At 42.2% G+C, this 23,211-nt stretch overlaps 1 protein-coding gene across 2 annotated transcripts; it reads right to left on the reverse strand.

The window, feature by feature from the left end:
- Positions 1–3,427: 3,427 nt before the first annotated feature.
- Positions 3,428–23,211, reverse strand: samtor (S-adenosylmethionine sensor upstream of mTORC1). Of its 2 annotated transcripts, none has more exons than XM_080736038.1 (6): positions 22,861–23,211; positions 14,118–14,259; positions 13,667–13,795; positions 11,530–11,644; positions 10,511–10,842; positions 3,428–8,027 (listed from the first exon to the last, which is right to left on the reverse strand). In XM_080736038.1, exons 1-6 carry the CDS (start codon positions 23,072–23,074, stop codon positions 7,712–7,714), a joined length of 1,248 nt encoding a protein of 415 aa, XP_080592164.1. In that variant the 5' UTR covers positions 23,075–23,211; the 3' UTR covers positions 3,428–7,711. The 2 variants fall into 2 exon arrangements, with proteins under 2 accessions (XP_080592164.1, XP_080592165.1); XM_080736039.1 differs by lacking the exon at positions 22,861–23,211 and adding an exon at positions 14,530–14,826.

The following is a 23,211-nucleotide window of genomic DNA, read 5'->3' on the forward strand; positions in this document are numbered from 1 at the left end:
AAAAAATACTCTGAGAAACGCAAATATAATCACAAACTCAAAAAAGGCCCCAATAAACACCTTGAAGCCAAATTAGAAATAGTCAGTTTAGAGGCTAATAAACTGAGAAATCGGACAACCTCCTTAATCCTTTCTGCCAAAAAACACTACTTGGATGAGAAAGTTGAGGAAAACATCCACAAACCACGAGACCTATGGAAGCTATTTAAAACCCAGCTAGGCTGTGGTGCTAAACTTAGATCCATAGCCAGCAACATATCCATCCAAACTCCCATAACCCTCCTCACTGACAGTCTCGATGTAGCCAAAAATCTCAACATCTATTTCACCTCCATGGCCAAAAATCTGGTCAATAAACTGCCCGCTCCATCTGGGCTGTTTGGTGTTAGGCACATCTTGAAATTCTACAGGAACCTTGGGGTATGCAAAGACAATTTTAAACTTACCACGGTGACAACTGATGAAGTGTTTAAAAAACTTCGCGCCCTACCTCAATTCAAGGCCGCTGGCCATGATAAAATCGCCCCCAAATTTCTCATAGACTCAGCTGCCACCATTGCCCCAATCATTACCCATATTATTAATCTATCTATCAAGCAGGGTTATGTCCCCCAGGACTTCAAATTAGCTAAGGTAACCCCCCTGCACAAAAAAGGCAGTAAACTTGACCCTGGCAACTACAGGCCAATCTCAATCCTTAGTTCCATCTCTAAGGTAATGGAAAAAATTGTCTATGAACAGGTGGCTAAATATCTTGAAGAGAATAAACTGATCTACGAGTTCCAGTCTGGCTTCAGAGAGTCCCATTCCACAGATACATGCCTCATCTATTTGAATGATTACATCAAACGTGAAATTCACGATGGCAAATATTGCGGCATGGTCATGCTGGACCTCCAGAAGGCATTTGACACCGTCGATCATTCTATTCTGATCGAAAAACTCAAAGCTATTGGTCTTGATAGCACAGCAGTGAGATGGATGCACTCTTACTTGGTGGGGAGGGAACAGATGGTGGAAGTCAACGGAACCCTGTCCCCCCCCCCTCCCAGTAAACTGTGGAGTACCTCAAGGGAGTATACTAGGACCACTGTTGTTCTTAATATACGTAAACGACATGTCATCTGCTTGTGACTGCAATCTGTTTCTGTTCGCGGATGACTCGGCTCTCCTAGTCTCCGGCAGAGACTAGGACTATTGCAGGTTGAAAAGGCCCTTAACTGTGAACTTAACAAGATCTGCACCTGGCTCAATGACAACAGACTCTCAATTCACCTAGGCAAAACTGAATGTATCCTCTTTGGATCTAGTCAGAAACTTAGCCTAGTTGAGAACTTCACAATTAAAGTAGGTGACACTGTGATAGAAAGAAAAAACTACATCTGCTACCTGGGTTGCATCCTGGAGGCTAACCTATCCAGTGAAAAAATGACCACCAAGGTTATCAATAAAGTCAACCAACGAATTCGCTTCTTGCAAAGGGTTGCCCCGCTGATCAATACTAAATCCCGAAAGACACTAGGAGGAGCTCTTATTGGGCCCCTCATTGATTACGGAGTCCTTGTCTGGTATCGCGACGCCCCAGCCGCCTTAAAGTTAAAGCTTCAAACAGCCCAAAACAAACTAATTAGGGTTGTGCTTGGTCTCCCTCCTCTGACCCACCTTACCGATCATCACCACGAAAGCGTGGGATGGCTCAAAGTAGCTGACAGAGTACAGCATCTTGCAATGGGCCTGGTGTACAAGATACACTACACCTCCAAGATTCCCATGTACCTGACAAACTACTTCTTAAAGGTCAAGGATGTTCACGACCACAACACCAGAGGCAGCTCCACTAATCATCATCAACGTAGATTTAACACTAAACAAGGCTCTAACTCGTTCTCCTGCTACACCATCAACATGTGGAACGCCCTTCCTCAAGCCCTAAAGGAGAGCAAATCCCTAGCCTCCTTCAAAATTGGTATGAAAAGTCACCTTCAGACAGCTGCTACCCGTGACTTGTAAATAGACTAAGCCCCCATGCCCCCCCCCCCCTTTTTTTTTTATTATTCTTTTTTCTGCCTTTGTATTTGATGTTATGCTTTTTGTTATCCTAGATAAAGTACTATGTTCTATCCATCTGTCTTTCAATGTTATATGAGATACTTAAAGTGTGGTTCCTGTGGAAATAAGCCTCGGCTTTCTAGGATCTCCTTTTAGTTGACCTTGTACCAGTGATTTGTACTGTCATGAAACTGTACTTTTTTCTATTGCAAACTTCTAATAAATTCTTCAATCAATCAATCAATATTTTTCCCTGTAGAATCCAATTCTGATATGTATTTTTTGTATTGTGCATAATTAATGAGATAATTAGCATATCTGACTAAATTTGACTAAATATGCTAATGATCTCATTATTTATGCACAATACAACAATATACTTTGCATAAATGCATTCTACAGGAAAAATTACATAAGGATCAACTGAGGAAAGTTTGGTAAACACTTCAATACATTTTGTATAGGGTTTTCTTTCTGCACGTGTCAAATTATTTGACATATGGGTGGAAATGACAGGACAAACCCTAAGAATATCTGCCATGTACATTTTTGTATTGTGCATATTTAACCTTGTTAACCGTGTTTTTGTGTTTTTATGGTAGTTTTAAAGTGAAAAAAGTGAGTGGATCACTTCACCCCGTTGATTTCTCTGGTCTGTCTCAGTTTACCCCGGTGCTGGGGTAAACTGAGACACAAGACCACTTTTTTAAAAACAATCATATTTTCTCTGCCCTTTGTCTTGAATATGTTCCGATAACATCCATTGTTAGGAAACATCCCAAATTACTCGGAAATGTGTAGATTTTTACTGATATATCTTTTAGTTCGCCTAGAGGGGAGCAAATATATTAAAGAATATAAATTGAAGAACATATATTTCATAGTAATCCTACCCTGATGGGATATATATATATATATATATATATATATATATATATATATATATATATATATATATATATGTGTATCTTTTTTTTTTCTTTTTCTTTTTATGTTTTAAACCACAATTAGTATCTTACTGTTGTAATTTGTAACGTATTCTTATGTGTTAAGAATATTAGGCTAAATCATTTTTGAACAATACGGAAACCTTGTATTTCCATTTATATTCGTATTTCTTTCATAAATGAATGCCCTACTTCTTCATACAAGAGTGTTCATACATCTACGGCCATTTTCACAATTTTGTAACACTTTTCAAATATATTTTGTCTAAATAACTGTAATGGACATACAAGGTTTTCCACCTGACAGCGACGTTATATCTTATATTGCCGTTGCTGTAAAAAATATAACGGTAAACATTCACCCCTACATATCCACAAAAACTGAAACAAAGCATACACAAAAACGCAGATGAGATTTATATTAGATTTACATTCATTTATAAAAAGAGAAATACAACCATACTAATAAAGCACACATTGTTCTGAATTGTCAAAAGTCCTTAATTAAAAGAGTGGAAATTAAGCTACTGCATGCAAATGGCCCAAAAACAAACAAATAAAACACTGGAAGACAAATGTACCGACTCGCATCACAAAATATGCTTCCTTAACTGTATGAGAAAAGGATGATAAGAATGTCTACATACTGTAGTAGTGAATAACATGACAGTTAAGATCAATTTTAACTGGAAAATGATATGGGAAAGCAAGGTAATATTGCACAGGACGTGTTCTTGTCCACTAATACTGCTACAAAAGGAGGATTTGAACAGTTGCACACACAATTTGGCAAAGGAAGCTCTTTTTGTATTCTTCAAGGTCTGAGTTCTCTTTAGTTTTTTTTTTATGCCAGGGCATCTAAATCAGCCTATTATGACCTGTGGTGGACAAAGTAAACTCAACCCTAGTACTTGAGTCAAAAATATATAAGATATGCCTGGTGAAATATTATTCAACTACAAGTGAAAGTTGTATTGAATAATAATACTGGATTACTTGCTTTAAGAAGTGCAAATTACAAAGTCCACTTAACTTAATATCAATAAAAATAAAAGACTTTCCAGACATTTTCAATATTGTGAAAATAGCAGATGTTGTGGTCTTTTAGATGTGCCATTTTCACTGCATTTGAAATAGGGCCCATAGTAGTTCATTCATAATGTACCTTTCACTTCAGAGAAATGCTGTGGAGTCAAAAGTACAACCTTAACGTTTTTAATCGTGGCACCCTGCGTAATTAAATATTGTTGATAGAAGTGCCACCGTCAAAAGCAAACACACACGTCATACACTCCCAGCCACAAATAACTAACTAAAACCTATTGCATACACACTTGCACTAGTGTCATTAAGGTCAAACGTCCCACAAAAAGACAGGGTACATTCAGATCAGCTCTTGCTTGGTATTGCTATAACAACTTACTCATGTATGCGTTTGAGTATGACAAAAATAAGATATTTCTTTAGGTAGTAAATATTTTCACATCAAAATGGACCCACGGTATATAGTGGTGCTGAAAGTTAACATGGGCTAACAGTGCTATACTATTTTATCTCATCACAAATACAGACTGTAGGTTCTTGAAATCTATTGGGAAGTCGGTATTGTTCCAAACAAACCCTAGCATCCCCGTATTCTGGGATGGCCTTTCACAGGAATATCTGAGCTACAACGCGGCATGTGATGGATCGGCTATTTTCTAGGCGAGGATGTTTAGTGTAGAGTAGGGCATTCACGAATAGTGATTTTTAGTATTCTAATTATTCGACCTCAAAGTATTCCAATAGTCAAATATTCGACAGGACTGGCCAAACTGTCAAATATTAAGTAAGCAAGAGGCAAACATTGTGAAAATAGCCGATCTACATGCGCATAACGCCTCGCGTTACGAGGCGTTGTGAGCATGTAGATCGGCTATTTTCACAGTATTTATCTGCGGAACCGAGTGCTTGTCAGGGTGGGGGTCCCCAGTTCAAATATGTTTATTTTGGGGGTCACAGCCTAAAAAGGTTTGAGAATCCCTGGTATAGAACATTACAACATAAAGAGAAAACAATAAAAAAATAAAAATAAGCAAATATTCGACTTCAGTGAACAACATCGAATAGCGACTTTGATATTCAAACATTCTAATATTTGGTGAATGCCCTAGTGTAGATAGGAAAAAAGGAAAGGGGGCCCAGTAGTCCCCTGGGGGACACCGGTAAACTAAGTAAATAGGGTTTAAGTTGTTAACATTGGACACAGAGAGGGGGGGGGGGGGAACAGTGAGATCTAGTTTGAAACATGTACCTTGTTACACTTTGATTACAGAACAGTTAACAACTTCACATTAGTAAACCTAGTACAAACTCCTACCTACTGTATGGATCTGAAAATGCTACAAATACGACTTTATTGTAAAAGATACACAAATCATCTGTAAGCAAGAAGCCACGATGGCCAGTTTGACCACTTGAACCCCAAAGCCCCCTTCTATTCTGAGCAAAACATTTGCCAAAAATAGCTATTTTTGGTGGAGATTTGATGTAGAGTGGGGGGAAAAGGAGTGTGCTAAATACAGTTGCAACTCGCCGATTGCAACTGTAAGTGATTAAAATGTCATTGTCACATATTGAGACATCGAGAACACCATTGTCCTGACTGTTTGAGAATATACTTCATAACAAAGCACTTTTAGAAACTGTTTATTATTTCTTTTGCACAGAATCGTTAACACTAAAACACTTGTAACAGTGCCAAAAAGTAAAAGTCTAAGTGCAACAGAAAACAAAACAGAAAGTGTTCAGGAATCTAACTGCAAGGCTGACAGAAGCGAGTCCTTGTTGTCAGTGGAACTGCGTTGCTATACTAGCGGTCTAAGTGCAACAGAAAACAAAACAGAAAGTGTTCAGGAATCTAACTGCAAGGCTGACAGAAGCGAGTCCTTGTTGTCAGTGGAACTGCGTTGCTATACTAGCGAACAGATTTAGTCCAAGTTTATTGGCTGTCAGCTGTCACTGTCTGCAACAACAGTAAATAAACTTGGACCCATTGAGACTGAACCGGTCCATCAGGGGTCCAAAATGGACGGTTACGGGTCTATAACTCGGAGAGTGTCAAAATGGAACCAAATGGACAAATAACCAGTTGTTTACATCATATCATCATCATCGACTGATTTACATCAGGGTCTGAGATAAAAAATAATGTATCAAACATGGGTCAATGGCCCAATACATATTAAACTGGGGGTCCTTGTAATTCAAAAGATGGGACCCCAATCTACACTAAAATCCTCAGTGTTTAACTCGGAGTATACAAATGGTTCCATTTGTACACTTTAGTTACAGACCAGTAAGGCTCCATTTGGACCACTGGTGGTCCTCAGATATTGAGTAACTGTGAAATGGACCTTTAATGATCCCAGAAGTGTGTCAAAGAAGTGTGAAGAGGTCTATTAATGCCAGTTTTTCCACCTTCCTCTCTCGACAGATTTATCAGGCTTATCCAAACAATCTAGCTTATTCACCATTGAAGAAATAAGAGCACATCACGTGTTATCGTGCTGATTAGGAGATACTGTACGATGGAAAATCCAAGAAGCAAGTAGGGCCAACTCCAACCCGCTGGAGCACATTCCGTTTTCCAACTCGTAAAAAACATAGCTATTTATTAAAATATATCTATCTTTGTGTGTGTGTGTGTGTGTGTGTGTGTGTGTGTGTGTGTGTGTGTGTGTGTGTGTGTGTGTGTGTGTGTGTGTGTGTGTGTGTGTGTGTGTGTGGATATGAGAAATAATTGACATCTGTAAACTTCTCTTTCACTCTGTGCAAACTGCATTGATTTAAGGGGTAGCGGGTGAGAAATGGGGGGGGAAGAAATGCAGCAAGTTAAATTTGGCAGCGCAGCAGTTGGGATAGTGAGTTCTCGCTATCTCTCTGCCAGGGACTATGTATTTCCGCATCGACTGAGGCTTTCTATGTCTACTGATGTGCAAACTGACACTAAAAATGAATACAATTTTGCTACTCACCAAAACAATGGCAGTAGTCTAATTTTTGTTGAGAATTTTTGTTGAGAATTTTTGTCCGTGGTGGTCAATATAAGAAATATAATTTTAATGGCCAAAAAGTGCATTTTACTCAAAAGAAGGTGTGGGTCTGAGAGGCTTACCACCACGGACAAAATGCTTTCAACACAACCAAACCGCCTTCGTCTCAGTGGGTTCTTCATTTTCAGTTTTTTACTATTAGTTTAGACGTCGATAAGACACTGAAAACCGGAGTCAAAGCAAAAGATATATAGTCAGAGAGTTAAGAGAGAACTCTCAAGAGCATTAGAGAAAACCCTCCAACCCTATAGTGCATCGCAGTGGGCGTGGTTTACTGGTGCCACTCAATAAATCGGCCATTCATTTTTCCCATAGACTTTTACAAAAATATTATTTTAATCCTAGAATCAAGCCCTCTAGGATCCTGGTGAATCAAAACCTAAAACCTTTGATTCATATCATATAATTAGAATATGTAAACAAAATGTGGTTGTATGATTCACCAGATGGCTTGGTTCCAGGCTTAAAATAATTATGCAAATCTCAACAGGATAAATGGCATGAGTTTGTGTGTGTGGAACCACAAAGTGTCCACCACTGCAATGCCCTATGGGCCTATGGACCAGAGCTAGGGGGCAGTTTAACTAGCTGGGACACTAGCTGTATTTGTGTTGTTATTCCCTAGCTCTGAAGGAGGATGGGGTCCTCCAGCTCGTGGAAGCCGGGCACCGAGCTGCCCTGGCTCTCTCCGGAGTCGGAGTCGTCGTAGCAGGGCATGTCGGGCAGCTCGGCGAAGCCCCACGCCACCTGGTCGTCCTCCAGGTCGGAGCGCGGCGGCTGCACGGGCACGTCGCTGTAGTCCTCCTCCTCCTCGTTGGAGCGGAAGTCCTGCGGGATGTAGAGCATCTCGGGGTAGTTGCGCGACACCAGGTCGCCGGTGGTGGCCGCCGACACCTTGCGGAAGGCCACCAGGTGCATGTGGGAGAACTTGACATACCTGCGTGGAGGAAACAAGCTTAGGTTCGGGATTTGTCAAGTGTCATTAGTTCGACTAAGGGTTAGGTTTTAGGGTTAGGTTTAGCCATAGTTTTACCTGAGGTTAGGGTTAGGTTTAGGCATAGTTTTACTGAGGTTAGGGTTTGGGTTGGGTTTGGCACAGTGGTTAACATTCACCAGCGTCGACAGGTTAGCATTCAGTAGCGTCAAACTAATGGGACATCGAACAAATGCTACGTCACAATATCGACACGCTCCCCATGCATGCCACTAGAAAGGACCTGAATGGTACTGCTCTATTGTTCTGGGAAATGTGGCAACCATGGGTTTAATATTCAAGAGACTATAGAAGAAAAGGAATATGGCATGCAGGATTTTTAAATTGTATGTGCACACTTGGTGAATACGATGGAGGGCGGGGGACATCTATGTGCACTGTGCAATGCAAGAGTGTGGTCTAGCGTAGCCAACACCGACTCTTAGGTAAGCTGTCACGCCGCAGTGCCTTTCCTGGCTTTGCCCCGGGTTGGCTTCCATAGTCAGTTTGTACTGTTTTGTACTTGGATATGTCACACTGTATAAGTAAGATTGTAACTGCTAGTTTAGACTGTGACATTATCATTTGCTTTGTTATGGTCCCTTTTTCTTTTAGCTTATTAGTAGCCAAGCCCTGTAAGCTATATTGGAATCCGTAGGAGACGCGCGTGGAAGGAGCGCTTGTTTTCTGTGATGACAACGGAAGCCAGATGTGAAAAATGCAGGGCAAAGGTTTTTCCTTGGCCTCTGGGAAGTGCCCATAGAATGTTTTACACTGATCGGGAGTTATAGGTAAAAACACAAATCGTCCTGTTATTGCGCCACCATGAGTCTGATTAGATTTTTTTTAAGTGACACTTCTTCCTGGTGGGAATGTGCGTGCACTGTTTAATAAAAATTGCATGCTGTGTTCATCATTTGCGGCATTTTGTTCTAAACGCACCAAAGATTCCTTTTGAGCACATGACTGCTTCTAGTTTTTCTTTGTTTTCTTTTCAAAAATGTCTTGCTTTTCCTGCTTTTCTTCTCCCTTGCTCCTTTTTTCCTGGCTTGGCCACTTTATCGCCGCTTGCAGCTATCTATCTATAAATGCGAGAAGTCTCTGCGTGTGTGTTTGTAATCCGCGTATCTCGAGAACCGTTCGTCCCACCGGCTTCAGATTCGGCACGCGCGTTCCCCGCCGTGGCATGGAGTGCAGTGCCGGGCCTCGACCCGACCCGACGCGCGGTTTTCCCTAACCGGCGCGAAACGTTCGGAATCTCCTTATGCGGAAATCGGCGCAAAATCGGCGCAAGCGCTGACTCATTGTGACATCACTGCAGTGCCGGGCGCAAGCACTGAGTCATTGTGACATCACTGCAGGCAGATACAGGGGCCTAGCCTCGACCCGACAGACTGAGATCTCCATATATGGGCATATGGGCAGATACAGAGATCTCCATATATGGGCAATACAGGGGCCTTGCCTCGACCCGACAGATATCTCCGTATATGGGCATAAAAGGGACACAGACAGATATATCTCCGTATATGGGCATAAAAGGGACACAGACAGATATATGGGCATAAAAGGGATACAGACTGAGATCTCCATGACAGATATCTCCGTATATGGGCATAAAAGGGACACAGACTGATACAGAGAATGGGCATATGGGCAGATACAGAGATCTCCATATATGGGCATATGGGCATAAAATGGACGCAGATATATGGGCATAAAAGGGACACAGACTGAGATCTCCATATATGGGCATATGGGCAGATACAGAGATCTCCATATATGGGCATATGGGCATAAAATATGGACACAGATAGAGTATATGGGCATAAAAGGGACACAGACAGATACAGAGATCTCCATATAATGGGGTTTGCATTAAAGGGTGGGGCATTCATTCCCTATTTACATCGTTCCCGAGTTGGCCAGGTCGCAAACTCCATATATGGGCATAAATGGGCACAGGCAAACAGATGGTCAAACCAGGTCCTACAGAGATCTCCATATATGTCAGAAAATGGACGTAGACAGACATATCTCTCCATATATGGGCATAAATGGACACACGCAAACAGATGGTCAAAACGGATCCTATGACAACAGGTATAATGGGGTTTGCATTAAAGGGCGGGGCATTCATTCCCTATTTACATTGTTCCCGAGTTGGCCAGGTCGCCGACTAGACCGGCCGAGCTTCTAGTATTTGAAATTGTTTTGTCTGTTTTATGTATCTATTTCTCGTCCTTTTTTTGTATCGTTTCTTTTGTTCTTCACATTGGTAAGTAGATGTTTTAAAATGTATTTATCCGTAGTCGACGTAAAAAAGAAAAAAAAAACATGGACTGTAGTGTATGTGACTGAACGTAACGTTTTTCATCGACGCTAAATGATCATGGAAAAAAGCCCAATAAAAATAATTAACCAAAACAAAGAAGAACTCAACGTACTTGTAGCGCTTGAAGCCCAGAGACTCCACGGCTACGCGCCAGCTGCGCATCATGAGCGCGTGGCGGCTCTGGTGGGAGGAGTCTGGCGTGATGATGAGCAGCAGGCCGTTCAGCGCCAGCAGCTCGTGGGCCTTCTTGCAGCAGATCCAGCGCTGGTACGGCGAGGGGAAGTAGGACAGCAGCAGCGAGAACACCGCCACGTGGAAGAGCTGCGCCGGCAGCGCGTCGATGGGGCTGCGCAGGTGGTGGCGCAGGAAGGCCTCTGCCGCCTCCTCTGACAGCTGCACGGGCGGCTGCAGCTGCAGGTTGAGGAAGTCGCATTTGTACACGCTCTGGAGGGGGGAGGGAGACAGGGAGACGGGAAACGCACATTAAGATTAAACACGGCTACTGTTGGGATTTCGCCCTGGGGGACTGTACCCAATATGCCCATCCCTATCTTTAAACCTAACCGTAAATCGATATTTCACTTTCAAATAAGTTTAGGGTCATTTGGCTTTTGTGCGCACCCCAGACAGTTTTTAAGTTGCTCGATTCAGTATTTAGCGGCAAGGCAAAAAAAGGTTTGGGAACCACTGATAAATTCCACATGACTTGATTGCTGTATTCACTGAAATTCACAACAGTGTTATTAAATATGATATTCAACCTCCCGTATCTTTATATAATTGGTCCTGACAGTGACATCATGGTAGGCGGTGTTGGTCATGTCAAACATCATATCAAACCTTTTCTTTATTTTTCAAGCAAGAACAATGTCTTCTATTTTAGCACCTTAACTTTCCATTAAGGGAAACGCTGACGTTTCTATTAGCTTGGAATTGCCACCGATGATGTCACTGGTAGGCAGGATTCTGAAGGGTCCTTATCCCACTAATGAGATGCAGAGTTGAGTAGACAGACATGGTTCCATCTTATAACGAGCATTAGAGAGAACCAATTAACATGGAGATACGGTTGAAAAGGGGTGACGTGCTGGGTGACAGAAGAAATGGCTGAATTAATGTTAAAATAGATACCTCAACTGCAGGCGATATGTCAATGCCAACAGTAAGGAACTCATCGAACTTCAAGAAGGGGTTGAAGCAGCTTCCCACATCAAGCAGGCGCATTTTCCCAGGCTGGGATATTGAACTGCAACACAAAGCAGCACAAGATGATCTGATGAATTAGGGCCCCAACAATCCAGTATCTTCTATGGAAACACATGCATCTTTTCCACATCTTGTTGTCGGAAAGAGACACAAGCTAGGGTAAATTATATTTTAAAGTATTTTGAAATAAATGTTGAATAGCTCTATAGCTCTATATTCTGATAGTACTCATTGCGATACAGTTTGTTACACATTTGATCAGGAAATCAGGAAACAGAAAGCACACATGCAGTACTCATTGCTAGAGTGTTTGTTCAGTAACAGGAGTCCCCTCTGTCTCTCCACCGCTTTAGTAAACACAAAATTATTTTTCACGTCTCAGGATACCAATTTGATCCAATCAGGAGAGTAATCACACAGGATACAGATTAAACAAGTGAAATTGGGAGTGATGACACAAAGAAGAGAGCAGACAAAATTGGAACTGGAACACTACAAGATTGAGGCTGATAAATGAGCACTCTCTCCTTGGCTGAAATTGGCAGCCACCCGAAAAGTATTTTCTATTTTTGAAAGAGCTGGAGAGACGGGGGGCTCTATAGCTATTAGGGCATTACATTCACCAAATATTCGAATATTCGAATATCAAAGTCACTATTCGACGTTGTTCACCGAAGTCGAATATATATATATATATTTTTTTTTTATTGTTGCGACCGTAGGTCGCAGTTACTTATACTATCCAAACCTCCACAGGCTGTCCGTGAGTGAGTCAGTCAGTCAGTCAGTCAGTCCGTCAGTCACACGTCGCACGTCACACTCTTGCCCTGCTCATATCTCCGCAACCGTTAACCCGATCCATGCCAAATTTTGCACACACACTCCTTACCTGCCAAACTACAACCTCCAAGGACCCCCGGAGCTCCAGGGACCCCCAGGTCCCTGGGGGACCCCCAGATGTAAAAAATGACCAAATGTGCTAAACTGACCAAATGACCACCCCAACGGGGCTGCTCACAGGGAATTCCCGGGGACCACCGACTCCTGCTGCACCAGAACGGATGCAAAAGTGGTGGCGCCCCCAGTGGAGGACCCCCTACACTGCAGCTCACATAAAATGCCGTAACTCCGGCTAGGAGCGACCGGGACAGCCGGGGCCGGTACCTATTCGTCCGCCTTGGCGGCGCGGAGACCCCACCCCTCATTTCTCACATGGCCCTCTTCTAGCGCCACCATGAGGCCGATTCTTGCAAAACACATTTTTGGACACTGCTCCTAAAATGTTTGCCCTAAAATCACGCAAATCGGTACACAGTATGTCTACACTGATCCCATCAACATGAATCTGTCCCATATAGCGCCACCTCCAGGCCGATTTTTAAAAAGACATTTTTGGACACTGCTCCTACAGATTTTGCCCTAAAATCACGAAAATCACTACACAGTATGTCTACACTCATGTCATCAACATGGATCAGGAGGATTTTGGAAAAACTAATTTTTGCCCTATTTGTGGTCGCTTATCTCCCGATTAGGGAGTCTTACTGGTTTTCTCTTTAAAGAAATATATATATCGTTTATAAAGCTTGGCTAGATAGGAAGTCATAAGAATGAGTTTGCCCCTGGTGGATGAATTTGTTAATGCTCTATACCAGGGCTTCTAAAACCTTTTTAGGCTGTGACCCCCCAAATAAACATATTTGAACTGGGGACCCCCACCCTGACAAGCCCTTGGAATTGTAGGTATTACATTTAATTTGACTCAGTTCCGCAGATAAATATTGTGAAAATAGCAGATCTACATGCTCACAACGCCACGCAACGTTCGCCTCTTGCTTACTTAATATTTGACAGTTTGGCCAGTCCTGTTGAATATTCGACTATTCGAATACTTTGAGGTCGAATCATTCGAATACAAAAATCACTATTCGTGAATGCCCTAATAGCTATTACTACCAAATACAGTAAATATCACCCTACCTTCAAGTGTTCACAGAGCAACACTGAACACCAACAAAACAGAAAATATCTTGGTCAGAGTGAGCCTCTAGCAGTGATTTACCTAGGGATGGTGCAGTGTGGCTGGGAACTCAAAGATGCTGTGGCCAAACCCATGGCAAGCTTGGCACTTTTCTCATCCTTCTCCAACATTCTTTTCATCCCGCCGTCCAAGAAATATTCCTGACAAACACTGTGGAAGAAGAATCAAAACATATTTCTCACACCTTGCCGTTACATTGACATCAACATGTTACAAAAGTGATGTGCGAGTAGGGACGCCACATTGAAACTGTTTAAAAGAGTGTGGACAACAACACGGAAATGATGGATATATATTAAGATTTGTTTAATTTCATCCAGTTGATTTTATACAGACTAATAAATTGCGTGATTATGTAATAACCGATTATGTAATAACAAGGCAAGCCTATGTGTGAGTAAGAATGCACCTTGCACCACCACTGAAATTGCAATAGAAAAAAATATATCTCTTCCTTTGAAGTGAGTCATACCTGCGACACCATTCAATGCGTCCCTCTCCTTCACACTTTTTGGTCCAGTGGTTGTCGGCTAGGTTCTTCATGGCCAGGGCATACTCACTAAGGGTCTGCTCATCCTCGCAATGCTCACGCCAGATCTTGTCAAAATCACCCACTATGGAAAAAAACAACATTGAGTTGAAATTAACTGCATTGAGTTGAAATTATATTTTATACCCCCTCCCACTTATTAAACACTGTCTATTTTAAAATCTTTGGCAGAGCATTCAATATAGAATCCAAAATAGCAATAATTTCCATAAGTTGCACAACTAGACAAATTCGATGTTATTTTTGTCTTCTTGAAAACCATTTAAAGACACAAAACGTTAAGAGTTGAACTATCCTAGTGTACTCTGCAAACAGCAAGGCTTTTAGTACCTACTTGCTAATCGTGGTCGTCCAATTTAGTGTGGAAGAATTTAAAGTTCTCCTCCTGGTAGGTTCTCAGCTAAAAAAGCACAGGCTACTGATGTCTCTGCACTACTTCAACATTCCGTCAGTGACCATGCATGCATCGTCTGGCAGCAGCAAGAGAAGTGGAATATCATTTCCTCCTCTTTGCCATTTCATGTTAGCAGAAATATCCACCAAGACAAAAACTCCCTTCACCACCGCATCTCGCTAGTTTGTTGTTCAGTCTCTGGGTTGCAAACGAAGGCCCACATGCTGATAAGGGAGAAATCCCATGACCACAAGGAAAACAGCTATATCAGATTTGCAGAACAACAAAAAAGGGGTGGGGAGTAAACAGCACGGTGCTCGGGCCGAGCATGATGACTGCTGGGATACAACGCCAAGCCTTCCAAGATCATGCTTTACTTATTAACCAATCATGAGGCCCTGCCAAAGGGACCGCTGCTCACTAGAAATCTTTTTTTTTTTCTTTCTTTTTTTCTGGCTTTATTTATTTATAGTGGAAAGTGGAGAAGGAATCATCAGGAACAGGACTTGAACCCGCGATGCACTGTCAGGCTACTATAGAGCCTTGGTGCCCAAACAGCAATGCCACGGTCCGGGCCTCACTACTAGCGATCTTGTAATGCCTTTAAACAAATAGATTAGGTACATACTGCACTTGTACACAGTACACATCATGATCCCATGAGTGTCTACAGCTTGAAAAAGTTTGGCTTTTTGTTTTTGCATTTCTGTTGGGTCAAACCGGTTAGCAGTTAAGTGCAGTTGCCAAATCGTTTTGTTTGTGTTTACTCTTGAGATTTGGGAGCCCAAAAAGTGAACTTTTACTAGAAGGCGATATTCTGAAATTAAAATCAACCAGTCCGTGAAGGCTTTTTAAAGGGGCACGGCATAAAAACAACAACAAAGAACAACTGGCAATGTGTCCAGGACACCTAAATGATGCCATTTACCATGGCATGCTGAAGACAGAGGAGGCATTACAGCTATTGGACTAATTGACCAATTAACCAAACAACTACTATACTGTTCTGTGGGTCATTTGGGGAAGAAGCTTTCATGCGTACCCCTCCTACACAGACAATCTCACTTAGAACTATACATTTTCTTAGACAGACCAGCATTCAATAGCAGTTCTACACAAACACACGCAGTTACTGATTTTGCTCAAGGTCACTTTCATGCTGATTGAATGTTGGCAAAAACCTCAGATTGCCAGCTGAAAGCAAATAGCTTCTAAAATAGACATTTAGTTCTGTCTGGTTTGACACGACTGTTAGGTATATATAAAAGTAAATCTCTCCCCTGAGCAAGCCAAGCAGGCGATCACGGTCTATTAGCTGAGCTCAGGTCAAAAAATGTCAGTGCTTGCTCAGGAGACCCAGATTCTGATCCTCATTTACCTACTGTATTTTTTAAAAAGGGTTTAATAAGTGGTTCATTCATAATGTACACTTAAATAAATGTACTTCGTTACTGTCTACCACCTTTAGATTTTAGCGTTGGCTATTCAAAAATAGCAGATCTCCAAGCTCACAGCATGTCACTTCGTGCCACGTACGCTGCAAACTTGTACATCTGTTATTTTTTACACTTTTTGAAAATCTTGAAGTGTGAGAACTACCGATTCAGAAGGCATTCGTAGAATCGGCCTCCGGTCTTAATGGATTTATAAGAGGCTTATTTCTGTTTGCCTTCTTAGTTCTTCCAGGTAAAGAGAATCAGACACTGCCTTGGCATTTCAGTTCAGATTCAGTATTCTAAGCTGAACACCACTATCCAGTCAATCATATTAGTTTCTTTTCTTCCATTGCAGTGAGAGTCTCATTCACTACCCTGTCCAGGTGCAGGTGTGCATGAAACAGCCTAAATGGATTATATGAGCCTTGGTGTGTTGCACCGACTGCTGACCATGTAGCCTATGTGCTTCACAAATCAAATTATAGGGTTTTTTTATGTGTGGACTGACCTTGTTTCCCACAAACACACACACACACTCTGAAATGAAACCAACTTTGGTTCTAAAAATCTTCAACCACCAAACAGTGGATGTATAAGTCCTGACTCCTGTTTCAGTAAGGTATCGGTTCAGGAAGAAAGAGAAACTGAAAAGGATTTGTAATAATGAAAATAATGCTGGGATGGATTTAATTCCCCCAAAACAGAGATTTCAACCTGCCATAGCAGGCTGTGTACCTAGCCCTAGAATGTCTGTGATCATTACATATAGACTTTGTCAATATTCCATGGCATGAATACACAGCCATAGATCGGTCCTATTGCGCGAGTTGAGCAGAGAATCTCTGTGGCACGAAAGTGCTGCGCGTTACTTGTGTACTCACCCAATAATGAATTCCTCAGCCTCGGAGACAGACATTGTCCTATAGTTTTATATCCCTTTGAAAGTTCTGGCTGAAAACGTGTATTTAGTCAAATATCTCCACTTTTCCACAAGCTTTCCACACGGATGACATTCTGTCCACGTCCAGGCGAGGGGCTGGGAATGAGTGCTGGACGTACATTTGTGCTTCCCAAAGGAAATTTTGATATATTCAGTCCAGCACTCATTCCGAGAGCCCATACATCCAAACAGAAAACAACGTTAAACTCATCAACATTGCAGCTGTACAGAAAGCTTGAATTATCCTCTATCTGCAAAGGTTTTTGTTTCATAAAAATCCAACAAAGACACGTTGGTGATAAATTGTTCTAAGTGTTTGAGTTTGGAAGCGCTCGTGGGAAATCACTCAACGGTCCTGCATTTCACATAACGCAGGAGGCAGCGGGACGTTGCGTTATTGAAAACGAGCACTTCAAAACGTACTTACAGATATAGCTCATAACATGTCTACGGTGGATTTTCAAGAAACAAGAACTTTGCAGATAGAAAGGATGATTTAAAGGGCAACTTTGCCACTTTGCCACTTTTCAACCCCCCAGGGATCGAAACCAATCATGGCTGTTGGCGTACCTCGGCTTTGATACAATCTGCGCCGGCGCCGCCACCTCGACACCTCGCGCCGATGAAAGAAGCTGGATATCCCATTGTCTAGGTTCTCAGACATCAACGGGACATGACCTCCCCCCCACCCCCAGCGCCCCCCTACCCCCAATACACACGGATGTGGACTCACACACAGGGGAAACCCCCTCCCCCAGCCCTGATAATGGCTATTTGAACACCTCAGACATGAAAGGTACTTTTGTGAAAAGAGGACTGAAAATGATTCATCTCAACATCAACAGTTTGAAACCCAAACTGGAACAAATCAAAGCTATGTTTCTTGATGGTAAGGTACACATTTTAACCTTCTCAGAGACTAAACTCGATGACTCATTCTCAGATACTAGCATTGAAATAGCCAATTACACTGTCATTAGGAATGATAGGAACAGGAAGGGAGGCGGTGTTTGCATGTATATTCACAATGATTTAAATTTTATCATTCGCCCTGACCTACACCACAGCTCTCTTGTCGAGATAATTTTTGAACATGCTAAAAATATACTAATATGCGCAGTCTATAGACCCCCTGACCAGAATGACTTCTTTGAGCTGTTTGAGGAGAGCTTAGCAAAGGTGGACGGTATTGAGTATTATGCTTTGGGCGACTGGAATGTTTGTGCTTTGCGTAAAGAAGCACCCCTGTTCAAGTCCTTTAATGGGTTATGTAATCAATATGGTCTCACTCAGCTCGTTACCGTACCTACCAGGGTGACGGAGCACTCCCAAACCCTCATAGATCTCATCGTAACCACAGACAAATCCAAAGTCACCGCTAGCGGGGCTATTGTATGCGGTCTTAGTGATCATTACATGATCTACTGTACGCGTAAAATACACAAACCCAAGGCTAGTGGTCACAAAACAGTGGTAGCTAGAAGCCTCAAAAACTACTCCAGTGAGGCATTAAATCACACACTAGCGAATACTGACTTTTCTTCTGAACTGAATTGTACAAATGTCGAAGGAGCATGGTGTGGTTTTAAAACCAAATTGACCAATGCTCTAGACGACGTGGCCCCCTTGCAAACCACCAGGGTTAAAGCCCGCCAAGAGCCATGGTATAACTCAGATATAGCCGAATCAGCTAAACTCAGAGACAAAAAGTACGATGAAAAACGTAAGTGTTGCAAAAAGCTTAGGAAAAAATTCAACCCTGACCTCAAGATCCAAATCAAACATCTTACTGCTCAGTGCAAGAAACTCAGAAACCAGACGATCGCACTATGTAGATCCGCCCAAAAAGACTACATCGACACCAAAATCGACGAATACAAAAATAAACCACGAGACCTATGGAAGTTGCTTAACAACCAATTAGGCTTAAAATCTAAAAACATATGCCACAGCATAAACATCAAAACGGACGCCGCTCTCATTTCTGACAAATGTGAAGTAGCTACCCATCTTAACAAAACCTTTACCACCATGGCCCATTCACTGGTTGAAAGACTGGTCGCCCCATCTGGGCGGTATGGTATAAATTTTGTTAAGAAATACTACAATAAACTGGGTGTCATAAAAGACAGTTTTAAACTTGCCACAGTGACAACTGATGAAGTGTTTAAAAAACTGAGCGCCCTACCTCAGCACAAGGCCACTGGCCTTGATAAAATTCCAGCTAGATTTCTCAGAGATTCAGCCGCCACCATTGCTCCAATCATTACCCACATAATTAACCTTTCCATCGAACAGGGTCATGTCCCACAGGACTTCAAACTAGCAAAAGTAACCCCCCTGCATAAAAAAGGTAGCAAACTAGACCCTGGAAACTACCGTCCCGTTTCCATTCTCAGCTCCATATCCAAAGTCATGGAGAAAATAGTCTACGAACAGATTGCAAGATATCTCGATGAGAATAATCTGATTTACGAGTTCCAATCTGGATTCAGAAAATCTCATTCCACCGACACATGCCTTCTCTATTTGACTGACCAAATCAAACGCGAAGCGGATGACGGCAAATATAGCGGCATGGTCATGATGGACCTCCAGAAGGCATTTGATACCGTAAATCATTCTATTCTGATTGAGAAACTAAAAGCCATCGGTCTTGACAGCGCAGCAGTGAGTTGGATGCAATCTTACCTGGTGGGGAGGGAACAGGTGGTGGAGATTAACGGTACCATGTCCCCCCCCCCTCCCAGTAAGCTGTGGTGTTCCTCAAGGTAGCATACTGGGGCCTCTGTTGTTCCTAATATACGTGAACGACATGGCATCTGCTTGTGACTGCAACCTGTTCCTGTTCGCGGATGACTCGGCTCTCCTAGTCTCGGGCAAGGACCACTTGCAGGTTGAGAAGACACTTAACTCTGAACTAAGTAAGATCTGCACATGGCTTAACGACAACAAATTATCAATTCACCTGGGAAAAACGGAGTCCATCCTCTTTGGAACAAATCATAACCTCAAAAAGGTCGATAACTTCACAATCAAAGTGGGTGACAAGGTCATAACACGAAAAAACGAAATCTCTTACTTAGGATGTATCCTGGAAGCTAATCTTTCCAGTGAAAAGATGACTTCTAAAGTAATAAATAAAATCAACCAACAAACTCGTTTCCTACAGAGGATAGCCCCGATGGTCAATTTTAACACACTGAAGACCATAGCTGGTGCAATAATCCAGCCCCTCTTTGACTACGGAGTCCACGTATGGTATCGTGACGCCCCACAAGCCCTGAAAACTAAACTCCAAACAGCCCAAAATAAACTAATTAGGGTCCTGCTTAGCCTTCCCTATCAGACTCACCTCACCGCTACTCACCAATTAAGAGTGGGGTGGCTCAGAGTAGATGACAGAGTACAGCAGCTTGCAATGGGCCTGGTGTACAAGATACACTACACCACTATGATACCCAAGTACCTGTCAAAATACTTTATAAACATTAAGGATGTCCATAATTACAACACCAGAGGCAGCGCCACAGATCACTTTCAACCCAGAGTCAAAACCAACAAAGGGTCAAACTCTTTTTTCTGCTATACCACCAAAATGTGGAAAGCCTTACCGAAGGCCATAAAGGAGTGTGGATCACTTGCATCCTTTAAAATTGCCCTGAAAAGCCACTTACAGGCAGCAGCCGTTCGCAACTGGTAATAATGAACCTAGCCCCAACCCTACCCTCCCCTGCCCCTTCTTTGTATATACTGTTTGTTTAAGAATTACTGTCTTTGTTTTGTTTTTCTTTACATATCTACTGCATAGTACTGTGTTCTATCTGTCTGTCATTCAATGTTATATGAGATACTTAAATGGTTTCCAGTGGAAATAAGCTTAGTCTTTTCATGGATCTCCTTTTAGTAGACCTTGTACCAGTGAACTGTACCGTCATGAAACTGTACCTTTTCCTATGCAAACTTCTAATAAAGTCTTCAATCAATCAATCAATCTTCATATAATTGGTCCTCATTCATGTTCATGATGAAATAGCACCATTTATTTTTGTACTTGTCTGTGTCTAATAGGAGAGCTAGGGGTAGTTCATAAAGTTCCCATCTACCACTGACATCATGGATGGGGAATCATGGGGCAAGCTAATTAGCTGTGCCCCTGAGAAGGGTCAAGAGTGCCCCTTGAAACTGCTTGAAAGGCAGTATTGTATTTATCATTTTAAAAATGATTTAAACTTGTGAAAACAGCCGATCTACAAGCACACTTGTAGATCTGCTGTGTGACAGCCTGAAGCAGGACTTTACTTTGCGAAGAAACGTACACATTTGAAACTTGGAGATACAATGTTTCTTCCCGACAGTGACGATATTTACACCCCAGTATTATGTTGGTGTGCCCATGGATTCTTGGGACATGAAAAGTGTGCCCATGCAGAAAAAAGGTTGAGAAACAGCAGGCTTTCTGTTCCTGAAAAATGACCATGTTATAGGCTAATGGAAGCCATTGTTCTTGTGATAATTTTAAAAAACAAATCAAAAACAATGGTGTCACCGGTAGACGGGTTTCTGAACTGCCCACAGCCCTCCTAAGAGAGACAGATCGAGTAAAAAAATATTTTATCGTGAACATTAGTGAGGACCAATTATATGAATATAGGTTGAAAAGTGGTGAAGTCGTCCTTTAAGCGTATTTTTCCGTACAGTCGTATAATACAATTAGATAGGACTTTTCTGTTTGGATGGATGTAATCTCTCAAGAACAGACTCTCTGATGCTAGCAAACAAAACAGAGTGGGTGTTCCCTTTTATTTGACGATGGTTAGCCAGATTGGGATGTATGGGCTGTCAAGGGTTGAGTATTGCAACTCTAGAATCCAGATATTAAAAATAGAATCTAGGAGTTGCTGGAGGCTAGTGTACCCTGTGTAACCCAGTGTAGGCTACACTGCTGATACTGTTAACATAATAACTATAACATTTGTAAAGATAAATGATGGACTGCCTTTATAGCAGTGGTTCTCAAAGTGGGGCCCGGGGACCCCAGGGGTCCTTGAGGGAGATTCGAGCTGGGGGTCCACACCACCACAGCAAAATAACTTAGTATATAGTCTCAAAATCTGTTTAACCAGCCCTATAGTCTCAACATCTGTTTAACCAGAGCTACTTTTAAACTTCCCCATTTAAAAGCCCACAGTGGTAGATCTGCTATTTTAGAGGAACACAAATAGTGAAAATCATATAAGTAATTTAGAAAATGGCCTGCCCTTGGGTCAAGAAAGTGTGGTAAAGTGTGGTTCCTGTGGAAATAAGCCTCGGCTTTCTAGGATCTCCTTTTAGTTGACCTTGTACCAGTGATTTGTACTGTCATGAAACTGTACTTTTTTCTATTGCAAACTTCTAATAAATTCTTCAATCAATCAAAAAAAAAAGACTGTCATATTATGTGTTTTATATCGAGTCTTAATATAGGCCTATGCAAATCGATAAGGATCCAAGGCTATGGGGTCCCTGTCCTGACATAACCTTGGATCAAGACTATATCATAGATGTATTTTATCAATTTTTGCATTTTCTTTTCTTTTTTTTTTTCTTTTTTTTTTTTTAAATATCTATCATGGATAAGAAAGTAAACGTCAGACAAGATCACGTACATTTGGATAGTCATGATCCAAGGCTAGTCCTCCTGACACAAATATCAATTCACTTCGTGCCGATCGAGGGTCCCTGACATGTTTGATGAGACCCAATGCTTTTTTTTTATTACTAGGCTGCTATCATTATTATTAGCTTATAGGCTAACGCCAACTGTGGTTTCGTTAGCTCCACAACAACAACAACAACAACAGCCACACACAGACAGACAGACAGGGCCAGAGGGCTGTGTTTCTCTAATCTCACCTTCTCTGTATTTCCTGCGCAGTTTTCTGTGGACGTTTTTCACCACCCCGGACAGCTTGTCCTGCTCCTTCTTGCACGGCGGCGGCGGCGGCTTGTTGTGGAGGTGGTGGTGGTTCTGCTTCTGGTTGGGAATGAGCACGTAGAATAGCGGCTCCTCCGGGCTGCTGGTTGTTTCTGTCTCCCCGGTCTCTACGTTGTTGGTGGCGGGGTCCATAGCACTGCGACGAGCCGCTGCCTGGCCGCTGCTTGCTTCCCCTTTCCCCGCAGGCAGCTGCACTCACACACCGGTAGAGCAGAGAGGAACTGGAGGTGAGACGTTCGCGAACGAATCGAGTCTTTTGAACGGCTCTT

Source organism: Nannobrachium achirus (assembly GCF_963921795.1).
Source record: "Nannobrachium achirus genome assembly, chromosome: 11".
Lineage (NCBI taxonomy): Eukaryota > Metazoa > Chordata > Actinopteri > Myctophiformes > Myctophidae > Nannobrachium > Nannobrachium achirus.

Excerpts from the sequence above, each read along its gene's own strand:
- samtor (XM_080736038.1), bottom strand. The coding sequence starts at position 23,074 with ATGGACCCCGCCACCAACAACGTAGAGACCGGGGAGACAGAAACAACC. Across the intron at positions 11,645-13,666 it reads CCACACTGCACCATCCCTAG|TTCAATATCCCAGCCTGGGA; the intron begins GTAAATCACTGC and ends TTTGTGTTGCAG. Across the intron at positions 10,843-11,529 it reads ACATATCGCCTGCAGTTGAG|AGCGTGTACAAATGCGACTT; the intron begins GTATCTATTTTA and ends TCCCCCCTCCAG.